Here is a 27227-nt window from a genome sequence, read left to right as displayed (position 1 = left end):
GAGGAGTGTAGAAGAGGAGGAGTAGGGAGAGGAAGAAGAGAGGAGGGGGAGGAGCGTAGAAGAGGAGGAGTAGGGAGAGGAAGAAAAGAGGGGGTGGAGGAGCGTAGAAGAGGAGAAGGAGTAGGGAGCGGAAGAAGAGAGGAGGGGGAGGAGCGTAGAAGAGGAGGAGTAGGGAGAGGAAGAAGAGAGGAGGGGGAGGAGCGTAGAAGAGGAGGAGTAGGGAGAGGAAGAAAAGAGGAGGGGGAGGAGCGTAGCAGAGGAGGAGTAGGGAGAGGAAGAAAAGAGGAGGTGGAGGAGCGTAGAAGAGGAGGAGTAGGGAGAGGAAGAAAAGAGGAGGTGGAGGAGCGTAGATGAGGAGGAGGAGTAGGGAGAGGAAGAAAAGAGGAGGAGGAGCATGGAGGAGGAGAAGGAGAAGGAGGAGAAGGATCAGAAGATGGAGGAGGAGAAGGAGGAGATGGAGGAGGAGAAGGAAAAGGAGGAGAAGATGGCGGAAGAGATGGAGGAGGAGAAGGAGGAGAAGATGGCAGAGGAGATGGAGGAGGAGAGGGAGGAGGAGAAAGAGAAGAAGGAGGAGAAGGAGGAGGAGATGGAGGAGAAGGAGGAGGAGGAGGAGAAGGAGAAATAGGAGGAGAAGGAGGAGAAGATGGTGGAAGAGACGGAGGAGGAGAAGGAGGAGAAGATGGCGGAGGAGATGGAGGAGAGCGAGGAGGAGGAGAAGGAGAAGGAAGAGGAGAAGGAGTAGGGAGCGGAAGAAGAGAGGAGGGGGAGGAGCGTAGAAGAGGAGAAGGAGTAGGGAGAGGAAGAAGAGAGGAGGGGGAGGAGTGTAAAAGAGGAGGAGTAGGGAGAGGAAGAAAAGAGGAGGGGGAGGAGCGTAGAAGAGGAGGAGTAGGGAGAGGAAGAAAAGAGGGGGTGGAGGAGCGTAGAAGAGGAGAAGGAGTAGGGAGCGGAAGAAGAGAGGAGGGGGAGGAGCTTAGAAGAGGAGGAGTAGGGAGAGGAAGAAGAGAGGAGGGGGAGGAGCGTAGAAGAGGAGGAGTAGGGAGAGGAAGAAAAGAGGGGGTGGAGGAGCGTAAAAGAGGAGAAGGAGTAGGGAGCGGAAGAAGAGAGGAGGGGGAGGATCGTAGAAGAGGAGGAGTAGGGAGAGGAAGAAGAGAGGAGGGGGAGGAGCGTAGAAGAGGAGGAGTAGGGAGAGGAAGAAGAGAGGAGGGGGAGGAGCGTAGAAGAGGAGAAAGAGTAGGGAGAGGAAGAAGAGAGGAGGGGGAGGAGCGTAGAAGAGGAGGAGTAGGGAGAGGAAGAAGAGAGGAGGGGGAGGAGCGTAGAAGAGGAGAAGGAGTAGGGAGAGGAAGAACAGAGGAGGGGGAGGAGTGTAGAAGAGGAGGAGTAGGGAGAGGAAGAAAAGAGGAGGTGGAGGAGCGTAGATGAGGAGGAGGAGTAGGGAGAGGAAGAAAAGAGGAGGAGGAGCATGGAGAAGGAGAAGGAGGAGGAGAAGGGTCAGAAGATGGAGGAGGAGAAGGAGGAGATGGAGGAGGAGAAGGAAAAGGAGGAGAAGATGGCGGAAGAGATGGAGGAGGAGAAGGAGGAGAAGATGGCAGAGGAGATGGAGGAGGAGAGGGAGGAGGAGAAAGAGAAGAAGGAGGAGAAGGAGGAGGAGATGGAGGAGAAGGAGGAGGAGGAGGAGAAGGAGAAATAGGAGGAGAAGGAGGAGAAGATGGCGGAGGAGGAAGAGAAGGAGGAGGAGATGGAGAAGGAGAAGGAGGAGAAGATGGTGGAAGAGACGGAGGAGGAGAAGGAGGAGAAGATGGCGGAGGAGATGGAGGAGAGCGAGGAGGAGGAGAAGGAGAAGGAAGAGGAGAAGGAGTAGGGAGCGGAAGAAGAGAGGAGGGGGAGGAGCGTAGAAGAGGAGGAGTAGGGAGAGGAAGAAGAGAGGAGGGGGAGGAGTGTAAAAGAGGAGGAGTAGGGAGAGGAAGAAAAGAGGAGGGGGAGGAGCGTAGAAGAGGAGGAGTAGGGAGAGGAAGAAAAGAGGGGGTGGAGGAGCGTAGAAGAGGAGAAGGAGTAGGGAGCGGAAGAAGAGAGGAGGGGGAGGAGCGTAGAAGAGGAGGAGTAGGGAGAGGAAGAAGAGAGGAGGGGGAGGAGCGTAGAAGAGGAGGAGTAGGGAGAGGAAGAAAAGAGGGGGTGGAGGAGCGTAAAAGAGGAGAAGGAGTAGGGAGCGGAAGAAGAGAGGAGGGGGAGGAGCGTAGAAGAGGAGGAGTAGGGAGAGGAAGAAGAGAGGAGGGGGAGGAGCGTAGAAGAGGAGGAGTAGGGAGAGGAAGAAGAGAGGAGGGGGAGGAGCGTAGAAGAGGAGAAAGAGTAGGGAGAGGAAGAAGAGAGGAGGGGGAGGAGCGTAGAAGAGGAGGAGTAGGGAGAGGAAGAAGAGAGGAGGGGGAGGAGCGTAGAAGAGGAGAAGGAGTAGGGAGAGGAAGAACAGAGGAGGGGGAGGAGTGTAGAAGAGGAGGAGTAGGGAGAGGAAGAAAAGAGGAGGGGGAGGAGTGTTGAAGAGGAGAAGGAGTAGGGAGAGGAAGAAAAGAGGAGGGGGAGGAGCGTAGAAGAGGAGGAGTAGGGAGAGGAAGAAAAGAGGAGGTGGAGGAGCATAGAGGAGGAGTAGGGAGAGGAAGAAAAAAGGAGGAGGAGCATGGAGGAGGAGAAGGAGAAGGAGGAGGAGAAGGATCAGAAGATGGAGGAGGAGAAGGAGGAGGAGATGGCAGAGGAGAGGGAGGAGGAGGAGAAGGAGAAGGAGGAGAAGATGGCGGAAGAGATAGAGGAGGAGAAGGAGGAGAAGATGGAGGAGGAGAGGGAGGAGGAGAAGGAGGAGGAGAAGGAGGAGGAGATGGAGGAGAAGGAGGAGGATGAGGAGAAGGAGAAATAGGAGGAGAAGGAGGAGAAGATGGCGGAGGAGATGGAGGAGGAGAAGGAGGAGGAGAAGATGGCGGAGGAGATTGAGGAGGAGAAGGAGGAGGAGATGGAGGAGGAGAAGGAGGAGGAGGAGGAGGAGGAGAAAGAGAAATAGGAAGAGAAGGAGGAGAAGATGGCGGAGGAGCAGGAGGAGGAGAAGGAGGAGGAGAAGATGGCGGAGGAGATGGAGGAGGAGAGGGAGGAGGAGAAAGAGAAGGAGGAGGAGAAGAAGGAGGAGGAGGAGAAGGAGGAGGAGAGAGAGGAGAATGGGAGAGACAGGGGGCAGGGCATGAAGGAGAAGGGGAAGAAGCTGGAGGAGGAGGAATAGATGGGAAGGAGGAGCAAGAGGTGGAAGAGGAGGAGGAGAGAGGAGAGAAGGGGGGAGCAAGAGGGGAAAGGATGGAGGAGGAGGAGGAGGAGAGAGGAGAGAAGGGAGGAGCAAGAGGGGAAAGGATGGAGGAGGAGAGAGGAGAGAAGGGAGGAGCAAGAGGGGAAAGGAGGGAGGAGGAGGAGAGAGGAGAGAAGGGGGGAGCAAGAGGGGAAAGGATGGAGGAGGAGAGAGGAGAAAAGGGAGGAGCAAGAGGGGAAAGGATGGAGGAGGAGGAGAGAGGAGAGAAGGGAGGAGCAAGAGGGGAAAGAATGGAGGAGGAGAGAGGAGAGAAGGGAGGAGCAAGAGGGGAAAGGATGGAGGAGGAGAGAGGAGAGAAGGGAGGAGCAAGAGGGGAAAGGATGGAGGAGGAGAGAGGAGAGAAGGGAGGAGCAAGAGGGGAGAGCATGGTGGAGGTGTGTGTGTGTGTGTGTGTGTCTGTGAAATCCGGTTGGAGTTCAGCTGCTGGGAGTCTCCCTGGATCAGTGGATCGGGGCCTCAGTGAAGGTCCCAAGTCCTCTGGAGACAGAAACAAAGCAACATTTCAACCATCAGAGACTTTCTGCTCCTCACATCGTCCACTGGATTCCGTCACACTACACTGGATCCACGTGAACACAGTGGTGAAGCTGCTCAGACATTGTTGCTGCTGTAAATGACTGAATTGTCTCAACGATTTACTAAATCATATTTCATTCTTGTCCCGGATACATTTACATTGCTCTGTGAAGAGTCACTGCTATTAACTCTTCATTTGGACAATATCTGCTTGTTTATTAGATGAATAGTGCGACTCATAGAACTACCAGAAGCTGATCAACCCCACGATCATTTCTTCTTTTTTGAGTTATATTTTTTGGCCTTTTTCTGGCTTTATTGAGAGACAGGAAAGTGGGAAGGACCTGCAGTAAAGGGCCATGAAGTGGATTCGAACCCATGACCACTGTGTCAAGAACTATAATCCCAAACTCAACCTGTTGAGATACAGCGGGTCGTAGCTGAGTCATTGTAAGCCAAGGGAAAGAGAACATGAGGACTTGCCCTTGCTGTGTATTCTGGGAAACCCTGTGGTTTTTTCCAACTTTGTTGTACCAACAACAAATTACATTTTCAGCTCATTCACAATTACAAATTCAGACATAATGAGATACACACGATTGGTCTGATGTGTATTTTCAAGTCAAGTATAGCTTTTTTAATTGTCATGCTCAAACGAATCAGAATAACAACTCTGCTGAATAGATTGTAGTTTACTTTTTTGACAGTGCAGAGGTCTGCAACATCACAAACCAACGTTACGCCTGTTTTACTTCTTCCTCATATTGTATCTATGACACTTCTTTAAACACAAAATTACATTTTAGCCCTTAATATATATATTTTTTTTAAAAAGAAAATATCTATGCTAATATAAATAAATAAATAAATACAGTGAAGATAGTGGGATTTTGAGGTCAAATTTTGTCAAAGAACAAATTACCACTCATAAAAATATAGATTTTTGATGTAGACATTATTTACCAGTTATGTAAAGTTTTTATCATTTTACCATTATTGTACCAGTTTATGCAGTTACATTTAGAAATGCTAAGCTTTAATAATCTAATAACAGTAAATTGTTCAAAAAGTTACAGCTGTTCAAAACGATTATTTCTCACAGAGATTCCGGCTCAACCAGTAAATACTAAATACACAGAACAGATTCAGATCCAGTCACATGCAGCAGTGATGCATCTACACAGAAACACCTTAATAAAATGACTTCACTGGTGTCTCCACCATCACACCAAATAACCACATCGTATTAAAATGAACTTTAAATGTGACTGTTTAAGAAGAGGGTCTGAGCACTTTCAAATGATTATATTTTAGCTGATTTGAAGTGTGTAAACAATGTCAAAGAACAGTTTATTATTAGTAAAAATACAGATTTGTGACAGACATTATTTACATATTTTTTTCCCTACAGTCGGCATCTAAATAGATACATGATTTTATTACTTATTCTTTATAAATTACTCAGAACTGTCACATCTACATTTTTGTATCCTTAGTATGCATCATTTTTCTTTCAAATACCAGCAAATGTCTACAAAACAGCAATTGTTTTTGTTCTTGAAAATTAAACATCGTGAAAATACTGTGTAATCTGATGGTCAAATGTTGTAAAAGAACAAATTACCATTCATAACAATACAGATTTTTTGATATGCATATTATTCAAAGCCTAAATCATTCAGTTTACAGGAAAATTTATACTTTTTTAGTAATTATATTATTTACCAAAATACAGTTAATTTGTAAATTGTTAATAAAAAAATTGCAGCTAGAAACTTAAAAAAGTTCATTTCTCACAGTCATTTCGGCTCATCTGCACGTTCTGACGTCATCACCCCCCCCTTCTCCTAATGCTTCCATCATCTCCGTGGTTACCAGAAATGCACAATCAGTTATTTTATGAAAAATGGCCCAGTCGCCATCTTTATCTAAAACTTTTACAATCCTGTATAAAAATACAGATGTTTGATGTGGACAATATTCAGAGTTTTTGCCTGTTTTTGAGTCATATTACTGGTCTCAGCACAAACAAACCAACAAATCATATAATATGACAATAAACAGAGGAACATTTCCAGCAACCATCACTCCTGTGCTCTAATGCTACATTGTGTTAGCTAATGGTGTCGAAAGGATCATTGATGATTAGAAAACCTTTGTGCAATTATATCAGCACATGAATTAAAGTGTGAGTTTTTATTGGAAAACATGAAATTGTCAGGGTGACCCCAAACTTTTGAACGGTAATGTAAAACAAAAACAAAAAACAGTTTCATCAAACCACTTTAGCGTTTTGTTAAATTATTTCAGAACTTTTATACCATAAAACTCACAAAAAAGCAAATTTACAAAAAGAAAACATCACTCAAACTGTGTTTTACAAACAAGCCCTCGAAATTCTGATACTTAACAGACTTTAAATTCAACAAATTATTCTCATTTCTTGGACTGAAACCGTTTTCAAAATGTTCACAGAGACCAGAGGATGAGTGAGACGCAGGAAAAGCATGAAATGAATTTTCTTACCTGAACGCAAACTGCAGGTGCTTCAACTGGTGCTTTCTCCGGCAGGCTCTTCTTCTTCTTGTTCTTTTTCTTCTTCCTCTTCTTCTTCTCACGCTGATCCGCTGAGGTCTGTCTTCAGTAGGTTGTTGAAATCCTTTTATAGCTCGCTTTGCAAAAGGTCTTGATCAAGTCCAGGTGCAAAAAGAGGCCGATCGAAGGTCTGCAGGCCTTTTATATGCGTTCGGAGCGTTTCCATGGTTTCAAATAGTGCACGCACGGGCCTTCAATAAAGCATCCATGATGTCAATTTATTTGTTTCTACACTTGCCTTGTTCCATGTACACGCAGGAGTTTGCACAAAGTCCACCTTGTAACTCCAGTCCAATCACATCTAAAACAGCCAAATCACATTTTGTGCGTAACGACGATTTATCTTAATAAAACTCCTGACTCTAATGGGGCTCAGGATTCATCCAGAGAAGCTTTAATACAAATACGTCCACCCTATAAACCTTCAGTCTATGTGGAACAGCTGACATGGTGTGTACAAGTCCACAGAATAGTATTTATCCTAAGTGACCGCTGCTGCGCCACGTGTGTAAATGCGCGTAAAGACGCACTGATGGTTTCTGCTGCTGTGATGCTGCAGGTATTTATTCAAGTCAGAGGAAACAATGTAACACACAGCAGCTGTGGGCAGCGAACTGGACCTCTGGAGGTGTTTAAATGTTTCTGCTGAATCCACAGTGACATTCAGTGAAATCTTAACATTATTATTTCCGACATGAATCCAGCAGGTTCCACATCTGTCTGAGTCACATTATGATCCGGATTTTGACAGACATCTCAATATGTTATGAAGAAGATGATACCCCTGGGTGGTGCTGCTCCACCTGGAAACAACACAAGGCTTGATCTACCCCAACTGGGTCTTTTTATGCAAATGTTTGTCTCGGTTTTTCTGCCGCTAACACAGAAAGGTAACATCTCCAATAGTTCTACAGACACCTGTCCTGTTTAATCACTGACAAAAATCCAAAACAATGTTTCCTCAGTGTTTCTACTTACATCAAGCAATAGTACATTCTTGAGTATGTGTATTCCACACAATACTCTCAGTATGTACAGTATGTGTTTTTACAGTGCAACAGATCTGAGACAAACAAACCAGAACAGAACAGTAATATTAGAAAAATATTATAGTATCAAATGGAAGCAAACTGCATAGGGGTCTCAAAAAGTATTCTGACACTTATTTTGTATAAATGATTGACATGTAAATTTGTTTTCTAGTAGTTCGTTGATGAAAGTTTAAGTGAGAGCATGTAGCTTTACAGGATAACAGCAAATGTTAAAATACTTTATAGAAAATATTCACATAGCAAACTGACTTGGTTTTACAATATCTACACTAGTTGCTTTAAGCTGCTTTATGTCATTATTACAAAGCGTATATTTAAAACTAAAACAAAGACTTGAATTTATCTTTTTGAGATTTTTTCTCATCATACAAATATTCTGATATAAAATTTGCAATTTTAGCGAAAAACGAAGATAAGCATCAGTAAATGCAAGCTAAGTAGTTAGCTAGCTAGCTGCTATGATTGTCTTTGCTAAAGCTACCATAGTTCACCATTTTTTAAAAACCTCTTTGTTGTATTTGTATATTGATCTTACAGACTCTCAGTTTTAGAATTTGTTATATCAAAACCATAAAGCAATAGAAAGCTTTATGTTTTGTGAAAAGTAGCAGTGACTGCAGGCTAGGTAGTGAGCTAGCTCCTAAGATAGCCTTTGCTAAAGCTACTATAGTAAAGTCTGATTTCAGGCTGGAGTTTATGTAGCTTCGTGTAATTTAGGAGTATTTATTACTTGTAGTGTGGTCTTGCATTTTTACTGAACTATGCTTTGTCACATTTTTTTTCCATTTCATTTTACTTTCTTCTTTGATGTAAAGCATCGTGAGCTGCACTTTGTGTATAAACTGTGCTATACAAATACAGTTGTTGATATGCTCAAGTATTCAAACTTGAATGTCATTTGATTTTGTGCTTAGATGTCATACATTTTCAGCATTTAATTACATTATTGCCAAATTAACAAGGTGGTGGGAGGGTCTGAAATTGGCCCTACAGCCCATTTTAACCCCTTTGTGGGTCAATCCATGATTGGCCAACAGAGAAGGTGAACATGTGGTTTAATTCCATCCAGATGTCAGTAGAAACTGGTAATATTTGTTGCCGAGTCAAACCAGAAACTGCTGATGCCAGAACATGTATGAAAACTTGTTCAATAGTTGACTCAGCTGTTGCTTCATTACTGGTAACCTACATAATTCAGAGTGCATTTTACTCCAACTTAGAAGTCATGGCATTTGAAACAAACTGATTAAAACATGAACAAAAGGAAATAGTATTAGAGTGAAAGTGGGCAGAGAACAGGTGGAAGGATGAACGATAGATACTGTGTGGTTTAAAATAGTTAAAAAGGTGCGGAAATGTTCAAGAAAAACCAGCACCAGGCATGGTTTTAGTAATAAGACATCTTTATTTATCATTTGGAGAGACATGCTAGATCTCTGTACAGTGTGAATGGAGAGCCAGCTCTGGACTGATCAGTCTGCAGCACAGAGCTGCGACAGAAACACCTTCAGGGAATAACTGCAGCCCCCCTACCTCCAAATCAGACCCTCTTCTTCCCCGACACACTCAGACATTGGTTGCATCACTTGGTCCATTTCCAGGGAATGTTAAAACAGGCCTTCAGGAAGCAAACTGAACTCTACTTTCATATCTAAAGGGAACAAAACACAAACAAGTGTCTGTAGCTACCAATCAATCATCTTGTCTTCGTTTAAAAAATAAATACCCATGAGTCATTTCTGAAAAGTGCTCCTCTTACTAGGCTGTCTGCTCAGTAATAAGAGCAGAACATTCCTGTTTTCAGATAATAGGCAGCAGAAGGTTAGAAGGTTCATGATCAATATCAGGACAGATGTTACAACTCCAGCTGTTACATTAGACTGCAGGTATTCAGAGAAATTAAAACATCACATTCCTCATAAAAACTAGATGGGACTTTTATTAACTAAAGTGTTGGTGAATAAACAGTGTAAAAAGTGCAAAGCAGCTCCATTAAATCAGGAGATGTGAGACTTCCACAGCATGGATCACCATCTGCTGTGTTGATTCATAGCTGAATGTCAGAATGAACTGAGCTAGAAAAGCTGCTTTGAGCTGCAACATTACGGTCTGACAATCCAACACCATCACAGTTTTCATCTGGTTGTTTTGCTTCAACATGCTGTGAAGTTCAGTTTTTACCTGAATCAATACAGAGATTCTATTTCCAACCAAGACTGGAATAAAAATTAGAATGTTATGAGGTTATTAATACATCTAGATCCTTTCAGATGGAAGGATTTACGACTAAGTTCTATTTCAAGTTTCAGTTGGAGCACATTGCATTCACAAAGAAAAACAGCGATACCTTCATAGCAACATTTAATAAACCTAAAGCTTCCCTGTTGGCTCATTGGTGGAGTTTGTTACTGAGCATCTGAACCTTAAATCCAGTGAGAGGACCATCTTCAGTCGAGGCCAGTCAGAGAACTTCAAGGCCTTCCATCGGCTGGACCAGATGTGGCATCATCTCCCTCTGAACATCTGGATGACAGGAGAAAAGACAGAAATCAAACACAGATCACAGAAATACAATTTATTCACTTCCATCATTTTATAAAAGTAGCATGAACTTTATTAAAACTTGACAATATCAGTAATGAAAGTAAATGTTTATATCTCGTGTTGAAGCTAAATTTAAAGTCAATTTTAATGACAGTTTACCCTGAGAGGAGTGAGAATGGAGCTTTTCTTTCCTTTTTTACAATATTCCCTCAAAATACTCTGTTTATTATTGGCTTTAGAAGCATTTTTCTTTACTTATTTATTTTTAGATACCTCAAATTTTGCTGTTTTGCAGATAATTTCATGTACAATGACAATAAAGATCTTCTATTATAACATATTTTGCTAAAACAAGAACTGCAAACCTTCTCAACCATCTCTCAGGATGCAAAATTTCAACTGCAACCAAGAATTATCTGATGTACTTATTATTATAATCTTTACTGAACCAGCCCTGGAATTAATAAAAATCTGTATATGGATATGATTTTCTCTGATGGGACCACTATGGAAGCCATAGTAATTATTAACTATCCTTTGAAGGGAAAGATTAGGTCTTTTTCAGGTGGATAAAAAAAATGCTCTCCCTTAAAAAAAAAAACAAAAAAAAAAAACTGCATACAATAAAGTAAATTTCTTCTGCACTGCACACATACTACACTTTTGTATAACTCTGGATGTCAGAGTAAAGGCAGACAGATCCACCAATCAGCCACAACATTCTGACCACTGACAGCTGAAGAGAACAACATCCATCATCTTGTTCTAATGTAACGTTCTGCTGGGAAACCTCAACGTTCATGTGGATGTTTGACATGTACCACCACCTAAACACTGCAGGACAAACAACCCCCTAGTCTCCATGGCAACAGCAGTCCTTGATGCCAGCCGCCTCCCTCAGCAGGACAAATTAAAACTACTCAGGAGTGGTCCGAGGAACACGACAGAGCTAAGCTGTTCACCTGGGTTCCACACTCCCCACATCCAGATCTCATTGAGCATCTGTGGGATGGTCCAGGATCAGCCTGGTCTAGGTAGGACCCACCCTGCAACCCACAGGACCCACAGGATCCACAGGACATCCCCAGAGGTTCTGATGAACCACTGGGTCAGAGGAGTTTTAGCAGCATAAAGGGACCAACACAGTATTAGTCAGGTGGTCATAATGTTACACTGTTATATTGTCATGCTGATTATATGATCAGTAAATGTTACCATCAATTATAACGTCCACATTGATCAGGAAAAAAAAAACAATCAGTTCATTCAGAAACTGTGGGGTTAAACCTAAAAACACAGACCTCAACAGCAGTTTGTTTCAAAGCAGAACACCAGCCGGTTTTCACTAAAGAAGCTTTCAGAGCAACAATTAAATGACAGTTTTGTTCTCATTAAGTTCAGAGTCAGCCAAAATAATGTACACACATCAGGAAAAGAAAAACTTTTATAAATATTTCATTTGTATAAGTACTTCTATACATATAGATTCCTCTTTCTAAGTTTGATCAAATCACGATAACTCTGTGTCCTGTTGTACGATGTTTTCCCAACAGATGGCGCTACCCTCATGAATGGAGCATCAACAAGTGACGTCTGCAACAGAACAGAAATGTCTGGAAGCCAGTGGCCACCACTTTGTGCACCTCTTGTAATTGTAGAGGCCAAAGATAACTTTTATTAATCTTGTGATGTCTGAATAAATTTGGTATTGAAACATTTATGCAAGTTTTTCTTTTCCTGATGTGTGTAAACATTATATTGGCTGACTCTGTATGATGGGTTTCTGACAGGTCACCAGGCAACATCTTTTTATAATAATGACAAACATACCTGCATTCTACAGGAGTGATTTTCCTCATGTGCAGGTAAAGATGTGTGAGGAGTTTAGAGATGACAGGAGCAGGAGTCATCCTCACTAATTCAGCTTCCACCTAGAAACAGAAAGACCACAAACAAACACACTGATATACTCTCAAACGTTCAACCTCACAGCCTCAAAATATCTGTTTAGGAAGTGTTGTGTTTCTAAATTCTGCTGAAAGCATTGACAGACATTCTCTTACAAGGTTGTGTAAAAAGCAGCCTGTCCTCTGAGCTATTGAGAAATTTTCCTGAACAAAGTTTCTACCTGTAAATCGACTAAACTAAAACTAAAGCCTCAGTCAGAGATAACAGGTATCGCAAATTATAAACAACTTTCTTTATTAACTCAGACTTTCTGCTTCAACCTCACATAAAAAGGGGAGTTTAACTCGTCAGGTGACTGAAAATGAACGGCTTGTGCAGTTCTAGATCCAAAAGTAGGATGTTTCAGCTCATGTTTGACTACAAACACATGCAATAATAAATAAATACAATGGCTGGCTGTTAGTTTATTCACTATTAATGTGACTTTATATACTGGATTGAACTTGAGCAGTGGAAGAGAGAAGGAATTTAATGAAATTATGGAGATTCAGAGAGGTAATGTTGCGCAATGTTAAGTTAAGCGTGGTTTTATTCAAACCAGCTGAATGTTAAACTTCAGTGCAGCTCAACGGGTTTCAGTTAACCTTAAAGTAAAATAACTTTTTTAAAAGCTAAAATACACAGCAGAGAAATACAGGTTGAGAAATTCATTCTAATAATGACGGACAGCCTCGGCAGCAACTAACAGGTGTTCAGCGGTAAGTTAGCCACCTGTGCTAATTAGCCCGCTAGCTAACTTCGCCGCTTAGCTAGCTAACGCGTCCGGACCAACTGCTCAAACACGACAAAACACAACTCTTCACAAGTCGCTGACTTAACGTACAACAAAACAACGCTACAGGTTATAAGTATTTATCTTCTTACCGTGTTTTACTCCAAAAACAAGATCAACAGCAGCCAGAGATGCTACCAGACGTGCCGACCATAGATATATATACACTAGATACGCTAGCGCGCTGGCTTCTATATAAATCTATGGTCTGACCAATCGCTGCTCTCTGGCTCCGCCCTCTGAGAATCTTGTTGTCGTTTGGCTCCACACTTGCTGATGACCACTTCCGGTCTCAGAAAATGGAAAAAACTGACCTTTTTCGTTTCTGTCTCTTACTGATTTTACTTTTTTGTTATTCTAAATATAAAACGAAAATCAAAGCATTTAAAAAAAAAAATCGTATATCCCTTTTTGATCATGAAAAGGAAAAACACCTTGTATTTCAATTTGAATTTTTGTATTTTAAAACGAAAATCAAATAACCACTCGTTTTTTGATTTTCAATACCCGCTTCAGAACGGAAAATCCAATTACCAGATCCATACACGGACCGTAACACAGTGCTGTTCCATTGTTATGATCCATATCATTTACTCAGAATGCTATTCTACACCTTAAAAGCTGAAAAATGTACAAAAGAGGAACAAAGAAATAGAGCACTGTAGATTGTGTGTCAAATTTCCTAGAAGAAATGGTCGAAATGGACAGAATTTAGCTTATTTTATTTTCTATAAAACAGATAAGTTTATTTAATGATCATAAAAGACATTTTAAGTGCTGGACTAACACGACAGACTTCATGGTTAATATAGTACGCTTTGTACATATCATATACAACAATTTAATAACGGGCATATGGATAGTAACTGGACGTCTATGCCATGAACAGGCTGTGAGAGTGAACTGATAATTTTATGTTTTTTGAAATACCCGTTTAAGTTTCGTACTTGCCGGGAGTACTGGTATGTTTTAAAACCTGTATTAACGGAGTTTTGACTATTTTAATATTGTGCCGTTCTTAACTGTGACCACACGAGGGCAGTAACTTTCTTTTTAAATGAACGCTCCCAACCATTACAAACTTTTCCTCAAGGAAAACACACCTCTTACCGTATTAATGAATGAAAGCAAGTAGCCCGGTAGGTGTTTTAATTTTAACTATATGTACAAGTCGTTTTAATGGCAGTTTCACGTAAACGCATCAATAAAGACCTGTTATAATTATGTTTTCTTTGGTACGAATATAGCCATATCATATCACAAATGCTGTCACGTCTGCCTTGATGTTAGCATGAACATCACACATAATACTGATAATAAATGTATTAGGGAACAAATGTCAGTGAAAACCTCTCAGTGATGTCCATGCTAACGTCAAGCAGATTGGTCAGCAGGTCGGCTAGTTTATTTTATATGCAGTTTGTCACTGCGTCAAGCCAGACGGGATACCATAGCAACGCAAGCGGATAATACCTTAAAAATAAGAAACTTACAGAAAACACCTGATGTTTGGGATTTTTTTCAATGCATGTCTTTCTTTCATCTCTGCTAATTGTTGACATTTTGTATGTAAAAAAAAAAAAAAAAAATGACCGCAAACATAAAGAATAAAAATCATTATTCTAAACAGCTTATCTGTACAATAACAACTGAAAAACATTAAGTTGGAATTTTTATGAAAACTAGAGAACTAAAAGAACTTGCACTTTGAAAACATATTTTAACAGGGAAAAAAAAAAACACGCTGGATATTATAACTGAGCTCCATGGTGCCGGGCAGTGAGGACAGGGCCCGCTAGAGGACGTCGGGCCCTCAGACCTTCCTCATGAAGTCCATTTCTGATTGTTTGGTCAGAGACATTCACACCAGTGCCTGCTGGAGGTCATTTTGTAGGGCTCTGGCAGAGCTCATCCTGTTCCTCCTCGCACAAAGGAGCAGATACCTAGTCCTGCTGATGAGCTGAGGACCTTCTACGGCCTTGCCCAGCTCTCCCAGAGTAACTACCTGTCTCCTAGAATCTCCTCCATGCTCTTGAGACTGTGCTGGGAGACACAGCAAACCTGGCAATAGCACGTATTGATGTGCCATCCTGGAGGAGTTAGACTGCCAGTAGGGTCCAGGTATGGCCTCATGCTACCAGTAGTGACACTGACCCTAACCAAATGCAAAACTATTGAAGAACAGAAAACACGAGGAGGGAACAAAATGTTAGTGGCCTTCACCTGTAAAACCATTCCTGTTCTGGGGGTTGTCTCATTGTTACCCCTCTAGTGCACCTATTGTTACTTTCATGAATACCAAAGCTGCTGAAACTGATTCAAAACCACGTTACTTACTTGACCAGATCAGTATCCCAGAAGTTTAACCGTCTTGATGCAATACTTACATTAAAAAGTGTTCCTTTAATTTTTATTGAGCAGTGTATATATAATGGTTGCAGAGGAAATAAACAAAAATTAAAAAATAATGCTTTACAGTCAGATGGTGAAGTGTATTTTTGAGTCTAAATTCCACTGAAGTTGATTGTAACAGTGTGGTTCCATTATTAACCACATTAACATTTAATAGGATTACTAAAGCTGAAAAACAGACCAAAAAAAGCTGCAAATAGGGAGAGTACTACAAGTTATGAACTGTGGGTTGTGTGTCAAATTTCCTGGGTGATAATCTGTAATTGTCTGAAAATACCAATTTTAAAAAAAAGACTGAAAAACAGAAGAGTTTCATTTATTTTTTATTTTCTATAAAAGAGATGAGTTTATTCAATGATCATAACAGACTTAATCAGAGACCTCGATAGACCACTCACATACCAAACGATAATCGAGGAAAAGGTTTGAACAAAACCCCCAAAACAGAACAAATGTAACACAAAATAAAATACCTGAATAAAGCAAACTCTGGGCTGAGCTGCGGGTCAGCACATTCTGTGTAGAACTCATGGCACATTATGTCCAACAGTTATTGTGTGAAGGAAAAAAAAAGGCTAAAAAGGAATGAAGTTTTTTTTTCTTTTACCCTTTCAAAACCAGTCTAATAATAAAATTATATATTCATATATGGTGGACTTCATAGAAATGAAAAAGGTGACTTAAGCACAGAAACAAGTTCTCCTGAAGTACTGCTCGTCTTTTTATTCTCCTCATTAATAGAATGCTTATCTACATCGGGGAACATGCCTCCCTGCACCACACACTAAAAAAAAAAAAAAAAAAAAAAGAAACAAACACACAGTCACACAGCCGTCCAAATGTACACAGTCACACTCACAGACCAGACTCAAACGCTAGTGTGGCAACGCTGAAACATATCTACCTAAAATCCTCTGAACAAAATGAGAACGTAGTTGTCAGGTGTGTACACTCATAGAAGTCCAGCTAAAACTAAATTTAAAACCCGAATATTGACAACGGGTAAAATATAAAACGCTGTCTTTTCCTTTTTTTGTAATTCCTTTTTTTGTTGTTTTTTTGTTGTTCTTTTTTCTTACACAAACTCTTTCAAAAATCTCCCTCCCCGTTCAAATATTACACCTCCCATTCCTGACTTTCCAACCTCCCCTCAAAGTGTAATATAAGCCAACGAGAACTGCAATACAATACAGGCACTGGAGAATAAACACCATAAGAGACAAGTAGAGAGGACGAGACGCGTTCAGATTTCAGCCCATCCCCGGTCCAACAATGTCTCCGAGAACAGAATTAGAACTCACATCCACTACTATCAAAACAAGAACAAAGATAGAAATCAAAACAGTTTTTTCAGCATTTTCCGTTTCTTGACTTTTGTACTCGTTTGTCTTTTTATTTTGTATGCCGACAGTGTGCCCTCAGCGGATTAGAAGACGATTCGATGCAAAAACTAACTGGGAGCTCTTTCCAGTCCCATCAACTATTTTTTACTAACCTGATTCAAGTAACAGCTACAGAAAGGTGTTAAAGTGTTTGTCTTTTTTCCCCTGATTGTCCCCTTCCGTTCGATCGGAGCATGCTCAGAGCGAACGGCAAGGGGCTCGACTGATCCAGTAGTGTGACTCTTGTGAACACACCGATGATATGGACTTTGCAAACATTATGTCTAAAAGTGTAATACAAAAAAAAAAATGGCGTGACACCTGTAGTGGAATCCAACTAAAGCTCAGAAACAACTGGCCCTTCCTCCTGTTCCGCCAGCAGCTTCCTGTTGTAGCTTTAAATGAATATTACAATGCAAGATGAAAACTTCAACTGATTCTGTCTTTGATAAATACTTGCTGAACTATGATAATGCATATATTGAGAGTTTTTTTCCACAAGCTACCTACTATGTTTCAGGACAAATAATTTAGCATAAAAGATATTGGGTTGTTTGGCATAGATGTAGCTGGCGGAGTGTGTTCGGTGTGAAGATTCGAAGAAGAAGAAAAAAGAAAGATCCAAAATAAACAGTTATTGTAGAATAAGAAAATACTTCTTTACAGTAGATACTACATGATGAAAAAAGGTCTGCACTGCCCCTAGTCCTGTTTGTAAATGTTATTGGTTTGTCTATGTGTGCAGGCCACAGTCTGTTTAGGAAAGAGGTGTAAGGCAAACTGTACCTTCTCTGCTGAGAAATATACATGATTTACAGAATGGAACCCCCCCACTCCCAACCATTACATGATCATATTCACTTACAACAAACAAAACAGAACATAAAAGACCAGTCTTCTTCACCATCTTAGACGTGTGGCAGTTTCAAAATGCATCTGCACAGTCCGTCAGTACATTATCAGAGCATTTTCAAAGTCACTGGGATGCCTTTACTTACTCAAATACCACTGTGCCCGCGCACACTCTAAGAATCAAGTGTGACAAAAGGCAACTGTGCACGGGAGTCCTCTGTCTCTCTTGTCGTGAGATATCAGGCAGGCAAATTCCCCAGAGGTGACATCCAGAACAACAAGAGTGTCCCCACATGTTGTTGTATGTTCAGTCCACAGGGACAAAGTGAGCTGTGACCGCCCGTCCAGCGTTTGTACTCAGTCTCAACCAGGCCCGTCACGTTTACATACAGTCCGTGTCCCTCTGTGGTCCACGGTCTTACTTTAGAGGAAGATAACGTCATCCGATTTTTTACTTATTTTTTTGCTTTTTGCAGTTACGTTTCAGTCACTTCTCTTCTCAAAACAGGTTCTCCTCAAAGATAGCCATTAAGTCACTTTGGAAATTCATGTCGATAGTCGCAGCCATCTGGAGAGAGAAAAGAACAGCTATGTTTTATATTCATCGCTTAAAGACTGCAGTGTAAACTCATGCACAGTACTCCACCAAGGCTGCTCATTCCCCATATGAGATTGTCCGAAATGCAGCATTTGTTTATTAGTTAATGACGATCAGTAGAGATGTAATGATGCATTGCGAGACAGTTACAAATCGATACGTATGCTTACGATTCAAATCGGCTGAGATGAAAAATGAATCACGATGCCCTTTTTAAACAGCGGAGGGCGTAATCTATTTTTGAGTTCACTTGATCGACGTCACTATGGACAATCCATGCTGACAAGCAGATTCGCATCCCCGCTCGTCTGAACCAGTGCAAGGGCCAAGGAGATTACAAGGTCCATCGGTGTTTTTATAGCAAAAGATATGAGGCAGTTTTCCATTGTTGAAAATGAAGGATTTCGCCTGTTGGTCAACACACTGGAGCCCAAATACTGCATCCAATCACACCCGCACTTCAGCCAGATGGTGATGCTAGCGCTTTACAGTGAAACCAAAGCAAAGGTGGTTCAGGTGCACAGAGGGGCAGCTAGCGCATCAATCACAACAGACGGCTGGACCTTCCAGGACGACCGAAAGTTATATCACCATCATAACCACCGCACATGTGATCACTGCCAAGTGGGAGATGGCAAACTTTGTTCTTCAAACTCGGCCTCTTTTTGAAACGCACAGTGGGGTCAACATTGCTGAAGTTGAAGAGATGTTGTTTTGTATTGTATTACTCATTTAGTTATTTTGATGTGGGATTTTGTTTTGAAAATCCAGTTTGTTTGTTTTTTTTTAAATCTACTTTTTTTGTTTCAGATAATATATAATTTCAGTTGCACTTTCAAGAAGAGGACATATGCATTGTATTGCACAGCTATATACCTAAATATGTATGTTTTTTAAATATGCAATAATTGCATAGTTTGTTTTGTTACACCCTACCTCAGAAATGTTTTTTTTCTCTGAGAAATAATTAAAGGAATCTTTTTCAGTCATAATTTGTCTGCAAGCTCATTCTGTTAACAAAACCGTGAGAAAATCCTATCATTAACGTAGTATCAGAAATGGTATCGAATCGAGAGTTGAGTGTATCGTTATATTCCTAATGATCAGAAATCACGGCAACATAGAATTTGGCAATTTAATAGATGTCTCCACAAACAAAATGACCTTGCGCTGAGCACAGGCGTGTGTTATGCATGTGTACATTATGTACGGATACTGAATCACGTCACCTAAATATGTAGCGGGCGGCGGGAATTGATGGGACTCCGAAACACTCACATTTAATCAAGTGTTTCCTTGTATCATTTCTGACGGATAAGTCCCGATAAATCCGCAGCGGTCGCGGTGACGCGGTGCAACTATCTCGCAATGATACAGAACTCTTTAACAAATCCATGGATCCAGACTACAAGCCATCACTGCCAAAATGTAATGAGGTGGTCCTTCTTTCATTTCTGACCTTCCCTGAAAATTTCATCCAAATCCGTTACTCCCTTTTTCAGTAAACAGATAAATGTACGCTGACTGTCACATAACTCTGCCGTGTTCCTTGGCGGAGTAATTAACAGGATTATACACATTATAGACCTAAAGGCTGCTAAGACAACCAAAGACAATCATCTCACCGCTTCTCGCCTCCTTCTCTCCTGCTCTCGGCGGCGTGCTAGCTCCCTCTGTTGGTCTAGTGGGTTTTGTGTGGCGGGCTGAGGCGGTGTGGGGGGTTGAGGAGGTTGCTGAATGGCAGCCGGCTGGGGCTCCGGCTGGGACTGCTGCTGCTGCTGCTGCTGCTGTTGCTGTGGAGGCGCTTGGATGTGTTGCTGCTCAAGACGCCTGCGTGGCTCCTCATGCACTCTTCTGCTGGGCTCCATGACGTCCTCTTCATCCCGACCTCTAGAAAGCATTCACACCAATAATTCACACCAGGTGAAATCAAACGCTTTTCACATTGCCGTAGGGGCTTCACAGCTGCATAAGAGATGTCCTCACATCTACATCTGGTGGCCTCCTGGATTTCTCACAGGATGAATTAACTACATAAAACTCAAAGACCAGAAAAACAAGATAAGTGTAAAGATCACAACATGAGGATCTGTACAGAGGTAAAGAAAATTTGCTGCTTTTGTTTGCTGGTTTCTAAACTCAGGGCAAGTTAGAGAAAAGATTTAAGATGTAGGTCTCACTCCTGTTTAAAGGACTTAAGAAATGAGGTGCTTTATGATTGTTCCTCACTACTGAGAGTTACTATAACTACATTATCTTCAAAATCAAAGGCACATTCTGTGGCCTATTAACTAACAGACAACATTAGTTTTACCTTTGGCGTTTCACTTATTAAATATTTCAGGGGTGTCAAAGGTTTTAGTTCAGGGGCCAGAGACAGGCCAATTTGATCTCAAGCAGGCCAGACTAGTAAAATAGTGGCATAATAACCTATAAATAACAACTCCAAATATTTCCCTTTGTTTTAGCGCAAAAAAGTACATTCTGAAAATGTTCACACTGAATGAACGATCTTTTTACAAAACAGTACGAACCTGAATATTCTTAAGGAAAATAAGCCAAATTCCAACAACATTATGCTTCCATCTACACATTACAACCTACAGATCACAGTTTATCTACTAAGGCACAAAACTTTGAGTCACAGGTATCTGGAACTGAACAATATAGTCTTATACTTTATGATCAAACTGACCAAAGTCAGACAAAAAAAGAACAAAAAAAAGACAAAATATTCAAAAAATGAGAGAAAAAATGACAAAAGCGAGAAACAAAACAACAAGAAAATGGACAAATGACACAAGGGAGACAAAAAGGAAACATAAAACAACAAAAAATGGCACACAAAACAACAAATAAACCAAAACATAAAATGATAAAAGACAGAAAACACAAGCGAGACAAAAAGGAAATACAAAACGGCAATAACGAGAAACAAAATGACAAAAAAAACAACAAAAACAAGACAAAACTACAAAAATGACACACAAATGACAAAAAGGAGACACAAAACTACAAAAGAACAATGAACTATCTAGTATTCTACTTTAAGATCACAACAACTTGTCAAGGTCTAGAAAGTATTTTAAAATTACAGTTTAACAAATTTTAAATTTGCAGTTCATGTCTTGTCTGTAATTTTCACACTTTGTAAAGTCGTCCCATGGGCCGGATTAGACCCTCTGGCGGGCCAGTTTTGACTTGTGGGCCGCATGTTTGACACCCCTCAAATATATACTCTCCACCGCCACTGCTAGAGGACTGACAGACAGAATATTGTTAGCATATTATCTTAATCTTGTCAAATCGTAACACATCTGAATCCATTCCCTTCATCACACTTTTTTGGTGGTTTGGGCTCCTCCACCATGACCTCTAGATGGCGGATTAGATCACCTTGTGATCCAGGGTTTTCCCATGTTTTAAAATCATCACTCAGCAGTCCAAAGGAATATATTCGCAGCACCCAAGTGCATGATGTATAATTTATTAATGCAGCTGTTCCCTAAATGTTGACATCTGTACAATGTTGATGTTGTTTATATCAACAACAGAGAGGCAACCAAACACCCCGACAGTTTAATTGGTCACCTTTTAATTATGTAAATAATGGGTAAGCGTATCCTTTAAGAGGAAGTGACAGTGTCGCACTGATAATTACATTAGGGATGGGAGTCACGAAGATTTTAATATAAATAGTACTCTTACTAATTGATACTATTAACTGTATTTCGATTTGTTTTAATTTTTAATCTGCAAGAGAAACTACAAAACAAATTAGGAACAGAATTGCTTTTTTCTCTCTGAATCCTTGACTTTTTTTTGTAACAGTGTTTGGTCTGTGCACTTTAATTAACTTAAGAAAAAAACTGTTCTATTTCTACCACAACCAACACCAATATTCAGGTTATGAAAGGGTGATAATAAAGCGAGACATTTTTTTTCTTGCCACTCCATATCATTGAGACCACCCTGATCTGCACGCTCTGAAACTGAAATTCTGAACATGATGTTTTGACCATTTCAGACTGAACTCATGAACACATCCATAATTAAACAAACAGTTGGCTAATCGTTAATGTCAATAATCAAGGCATGTTTCTATAATTTCTTCATGTGTGTCTGTATGCCTGTATGTGATACACTCACTACGAGTGACCAGAGTCTGCATGTGCTTTCATATAGCAATAATAAAACCTTGAAATCTATTTAGTTAATTTCCCATTTAATACCTGGCTTCGGTTCAAACCCTCAGGTCACACATTTTCAAAACTATTCAAAACTCTTGCTTTAGGGGTTGCTCTTTATGGCCCACACTGTTGCAGAATCTGTTGAACATTTTCTATTACTCTTTCATATTTTAGTTTTGTGAAGCAGACATGACAAAGGTATCTCCTCAATACATGGCAGTCCCTCATAATGTGAACATTGCTGCCTTTAGTGTATTAGCTTTCCAGTCTTACCGTAGTTTGTCCTGCTCTCTGCGTAGCCTGTCTTTTTCCGCCTGCTCAGCTTGAGCCTTCAGGGCCTTCTCCCTCTCCTCTTTCTCCCGGGCAGCACGACGGAACTGCTCAAAGCTGTCACTCGAGGACTTCACTGCTGATAATGGCGTAGACGTGGACTTCTGTGCCAGGCTGGCCCACGATCCCATATTCTTTAGTTTCACGTCCTAAGGGGGAACATGCATAAAGACAGGATGGAGGGAAACAAATTAAAATGCTTCAAGGTGCATCGACCAGAAGTGTGGATGTATGAGATAATTTTAGAAACTGACTCTTGCACCCACCTGGACCTTTTTTGGTGCAATGGGGACCTTTGCCTCCTGCTTGAACTTGTCCTTGTCCTGCAGAGAAGCAGGCGGCCCAGTGGGCTCAGAGGAGCGGATGACAGGCCGTGAGGTGTCCATGGATTTCACATCTGCTCAACACAGATACATACATATAAGCAAAATAAACATGTTGTGAAGCTTTTTCTCATTTTAAGTCAGACGGAAAACAAGAAGTCGAGGAGTCCTCACTCTGTTGGATGTGGGCTGGTGGACAAGGCTTGGTATCAGGATGTTTGTGATGGTCTGGTCTCATTGCAGGATTAAATGGCTCTCCTCTCATCACCGGTGACGGAGGAAGTTTCTCCTCTTTCAACATACCTTGGCTCCCAGGGGCCCTCTGCTGTTTGGCAATCATATGGAGTCAAAGTTAGACACAGTGTTGGCCTTGCACTCAACCATACCCCCCAATTATTATATTCAGCCTGTGATTTCTCACCTTTTTGGGCTGCATGTTGTGAGGTGGAGACTGGTGAGACACAGGTGGATACTGGGGAAGTTGTGGGGAATGCATCATGAGAGGGGATGGGTTGTCCCTTATGTGACCTGTCAACGGGAGAAGAAAAAAAAACTGTCAAGGCAATTATTTTGCTTGGGGGAACATGGCGTAATAATCCATAACTAGTTGCACAGCACAACAATTCACAACACTTTTTTCTTTTTTTATGCCCTTTTTTTTTGACTTGCCTGTATTGTACGGGTCAGCCTTGATCGGGCGAGGGGAGGGCTGCTCCTGCTGCTGCTGAATGATCTGCTGTGCTTTGTTGGTGGGCATGGATACTTTGTGTTGTGATCCCTGGGACTGACCAGTGAGTCCAGGACCCTGCTGGTAGTTCAGTTGCTGCTGCTGTGGCTGCTGTTGTTGCTGCGGAGTGTGTTGCATGTGTCGAGCCTGGTGTAGGGGCATCTGTTGGGGCAGTGCCTGATGTGATGAGGCTGACTGAGCCTGCGACTGAACAGAGAGCTGGGGAGGAGGCAGTGTGGTCTGAGAGGAGAGCTGAGATTGTCCTTGAACAGACTGCAGGAGAGACGTTTGTCCTGGCTGTTGTTGCTGCTGCTGCTGCTGCTGACGAGCCTGGGCCTGGAGCGACTGCATGGACTGCTGGGGCTGACGGGCTGGCTGGAACTGCTGTAGGTATAACTGTACTTGGGTCATCGGTGTTGTAGACCCTGGCTCTTCATCATCTTCCAGCAGCATCTGGGGAGGCTGGGAAGACAGCAAACCTTGGGGTGTGAGCGTTGGAGGGGACATGGGCCGTTGGTGCAGGGGCTGAGGAGGGTGGAGGATCTGAGAAGAAAGCTGGTGCTGCGGTGGTGGTGCTGCTGACTGGGGCTGGAGCTGCTGCTGTTGCTGCTGCAGAGTTGGCTGCTGCTGAGGTGGTGCTGGTTGCTGCTGAGGGGGTTTGGGATGAAGTGGTGCTGCCTTGTGACTGGGTCGAGAAGGCTGCTGAGGCATGGAACTGTGTAAGGCTAAGATGGCACAGTTTCAAGAAAGAGAGAACAAACAAATTATTAGTGTAAACTTTTTTTGTGATTATGATCTTTAATAGCAGCTTCCAAAATTTAGTTATTTTATCAAAGGTAGGAAAACTGCAATTAATGGAAAATACCATCAATCGAAACATACAGTCATAATTGCAATCAGTCGTATATTACAATTAATACGTGGAACCTTTGTGTTTATTTACATGTTTCTGACTGGCAAAAAATTGTGGGTTATAAAAAGTTTAAAATAAAACAGAACTCGCGCATGCTCAGCACAGCAGTCCTATTAAATGCATGTATGGAATAAATTATTAGTTTGTTCTAGAAATTGAATGCAAAGCATGTGGTAAGATTAACTAATAGTGTAAGGTTGAAAAACCAAAACTAATGTGTGCTGTCATATTTATGCAGACATAGTGTGAACCTATTTTGAAAACTGCTCGACTCGGCAGAAGCCATTAGTGTAGAGGAGTTTGCAGTCACACCTGCAGAAGCAATAAAAATCTAGGTAGCCATTAGTATTGGACCTGTCATGGACCTGCCAGTGAAGCACCTGCATATAGGCTTACCTGGAGAAGGGAGGACGGGATGCTGGTTGAGGAAGGGGTGTGTCTCAGGGGACACTGGCCCAGCAGAATGAGCGTTGAGGTGTGGAGGTGCAGGGGAGGAGGAGTTGCCCGTGTGGTGGGACAGATGCATGAGGGGCTGGCCGAAAGGGGGCAGGGAGTCAAAACTAGTCTCCAGCAACTGGGAAGACTCCAGAGCAGCAACAGGGGGAGCCATGAAACCTGCAGGAGATGGCTGGTGCTGCTGCGAGTGCTGCTTCATCTGACTGCTGGACTGAAGGCCTACAGCCTGTGGCTGAAGCCCAGTCTGAGCAGGGCCAGTCTGAACGTGAGGATGTGTCTTCTTCCCCTCCTTTGCAGACTGGCTCTTCTTTTTCTGCGGCTTTATTGTTCCTGAAAGAAGGACAAAAAGATTAGGTATCTGGTTTGATGCTTTTGATTGCTGGAATCTATATGGTTACATTTGCAGCAACTAACCTGTCCCATCAGCTTCACTGTCTGAGCTGGAGCCACTGCTCTCTGAAGATGATCCAGTTTTTTTGGAGGTAGCCATGGACTCCACTGTCTTTTCAACTACAAAAACAATGCTATATGTTCATGCATTTCCAGAATACAACACCAAAGCATTACACGACAGACTCAAAAATGTCACATTTCATTAACTGGATAATCACACACCTTTCCTTGCTGAGGCTTACCTGGAACCTTTTTCTTCTTGCGTAGGCAGGAAGACACATATCTTTCGAGCTCGCGCAGAGTGGAAGGCTTTAGCGTCTCAAAGTCTATCTCAATTTCATCAGGGTTTGAGTTTTTGAGTGAGGGTTCCCTGGACTGGATAATATGCACCACACGGCCGAGCTTGTCCCCAGGAAGCTTGTTGATGTCCAAGCTTAGCTGCCTCTTCTCCTCATATGTCATAGGTTTGCACTTTTCGCCTGTAAGTGATGACCCAGTGGCTGCCAGGTCTTCTTCCAGGCTGGGAACCGGCTGCAGGTTGGAGGGATGGTTGCTTTTCATTGCTTCTTTTTTACTACAGAGGTAAAAGACAAATGTGTAATTTACTAATATGTGACACTTACTAGACTTTATTCATGCAGTAACTTTCTGAAAATGGCATTTAAAATTCTATACAATTAAAAATAAACAAATGTAAATAATGACAAAGAAAACGTATTAGAGAGATTAACTTTCAATTATTGGAACACTGAAGTAAATTCCTAAACATACATTAAACCATGCCCACTAGTCAATGATTAATGACATTTTTGGAATACAACAATAAACCTTTTAACACTAATTCTTTACAAGAACAACACATATGTTAAAACCTGTGCCTCTCAGAACTCAGTCTTAATGCAATGAATACCAAATTCAGTCAGGGAGATAATAAATAATGTACTGCCAGGCTTATTGTCAATGGTTTTGCTCAAGTTCCTGGAGAAAGTTTAATACCCACCTGGTTTTCTTCTTGGGAACAATTTCTTTGTTGTTATTGTTACTGGTCTTGGTCTTCTTGGACAGCTGCGAAACAGGTGTAGCATCCTGGATCTCATCTACAAGGCCAGGCGTGCCTCCTTTCTTCTTATGCTTATCTTTTTTCTTGTCTTTCTTTTCCTTCTCTTTTCTCTTTGGTTTGCTGGCTTGTGGTTGGGACAGGGCAGCCAGCTGCTCATGGACAGCCTTCAACTGTAGAAAGAGATTAGACCAGTTCACAACAAAAGTTTACAAGAGCTGAATAACAACTGTGAATCCACCCTGATCACTGACCTGTTCCTGGAGTTCCGCCAACCTCTGAGCTCGCTCCTCTTCAGAGTCATCCGTGGAAGACTCGGACTCTGAGGACGAATCGCTGGAGCTGTCTGACGACGAGGCGACATGGGCCAAAGGGGGTTGCGGCTTAACAGGAGCAGGATGATGAAGTGTAGGAGCTGGGGCAGTGATCAGGGGCTTGCTCTCAGGTTCATCTGGCATCTTGGCAAAACGCATCTCAAAGACATCCTATAAAATGAAAAGAAATAAACAAATGTTGGTATAGATTTGTCTGAACAGGGTCCAAACAAGACTACGGTGACCATCAAGAAGAAATTCAAAAGATGTGTTAGGAACATGAAAGCATGCTGCCTATGATTAAGAAGTTATCAAAAAAACAAATCAAAAACTAGGAGCACACCCGAGCAAAAAGCATTTGGCATGAAAAATACTACGTCTGGGTGACATTATTTTCATTATTTTCTCAAGCAAATGTTGCATACAATTTGAAATTGAAACAACAGTGACAGCTGCAAAACTTTCACTAAATTGAAGTGCTTAAAGAATAGTACAACTC

At 41.8% G+C, this 27227-nt stretch overlaps 1 protein-coding gene and 1 long non-coding RNA gene across 2 annotated transcripts in view; both read right to left on the bottom strand.

Annotated features, from left to right (window-relative positions):
• Positions 1–8879: 8879 nt before the first annotated feature.
• On the bottom strand, positions 8880–12954 carry LOC129347555 (uncharacterized). The gene is made up of 3 exons (XR_008599699.1): positions 12874–12954; positions 11872–11972; positions 8880–10020 (listed from the first exon to the last, which is right to left on the bottom strand). It is a non-coding gene; the product is annotated as an uncharacterized LOC129347555 (long non-coding RNA).
• A 2549-nt stretch (positions 12955–15503) lies between these two features.
• Positions 15504–27227, bottom strand: part of brd4 (bromodomain containing 4) — a 30181-nt gene continuing 18457 nt past the window's right edge. Inside the window, exons 8-19 of the mRNA XM_023288611.3 lie at positions 26669–26899; positions 26358–26587; positions 25600–25931; positions 25379–25474; positions 24905–25294; positions 23538–24320; positions 23290–23396; positions 23043–23193; positions 22812–22942; positions 22489–22694; positions 19651–19915; positions 15504–17995 (exon numbers count right to left, since the gene is read on the bottom strand). Coding sequence (XP_023144379.2) covers positions 17927–17995; positions 19651–19915; positions 22489–22694; positions 22812–22942; positions 23043–23193; positions 23290–23396; positions 23538–24320; positions 24905–25294; positions 25379–25474; positions 25600–25931; positions 26358–26587; positions 26669–26899 — 2991 coding nt within the window. The 3' untranslated portion in view covers positions 15504–17926. The remainder of the gene's footprint in view (positions 17996–19650; positions 19916–22488; positions 22695–22811; positions 22943–23042; positions 23194–23289; positions 23397–23537; positions 24321–24904; positions 25295–25378; positions 25475–25599; positions 25932–26357; positions 26588–26668; positions 26900–27227) is intronic.

Source organism: Amphiprion ocellaris, chromosome 19 (assembly GCF_022539595.1).
Source record: "Amphiprion ocellaris isolate individual 3 ecotype Okinawa chromosome 19, ASM2253959v1, whole genome shotgun sequence".
In the NCBI taxonomy this organism is placed as follows: Eukaryota; Metazoa; Chordata; class Actinopteri; family Pomacentridae; genus Amphiprion; species Amphiprion ocellaris.
The sequence above is the reverse complement of the archived record's forward strand: the minus strand, read 5'-3'. Positions and strand labels throughout refer to the sequence as shown.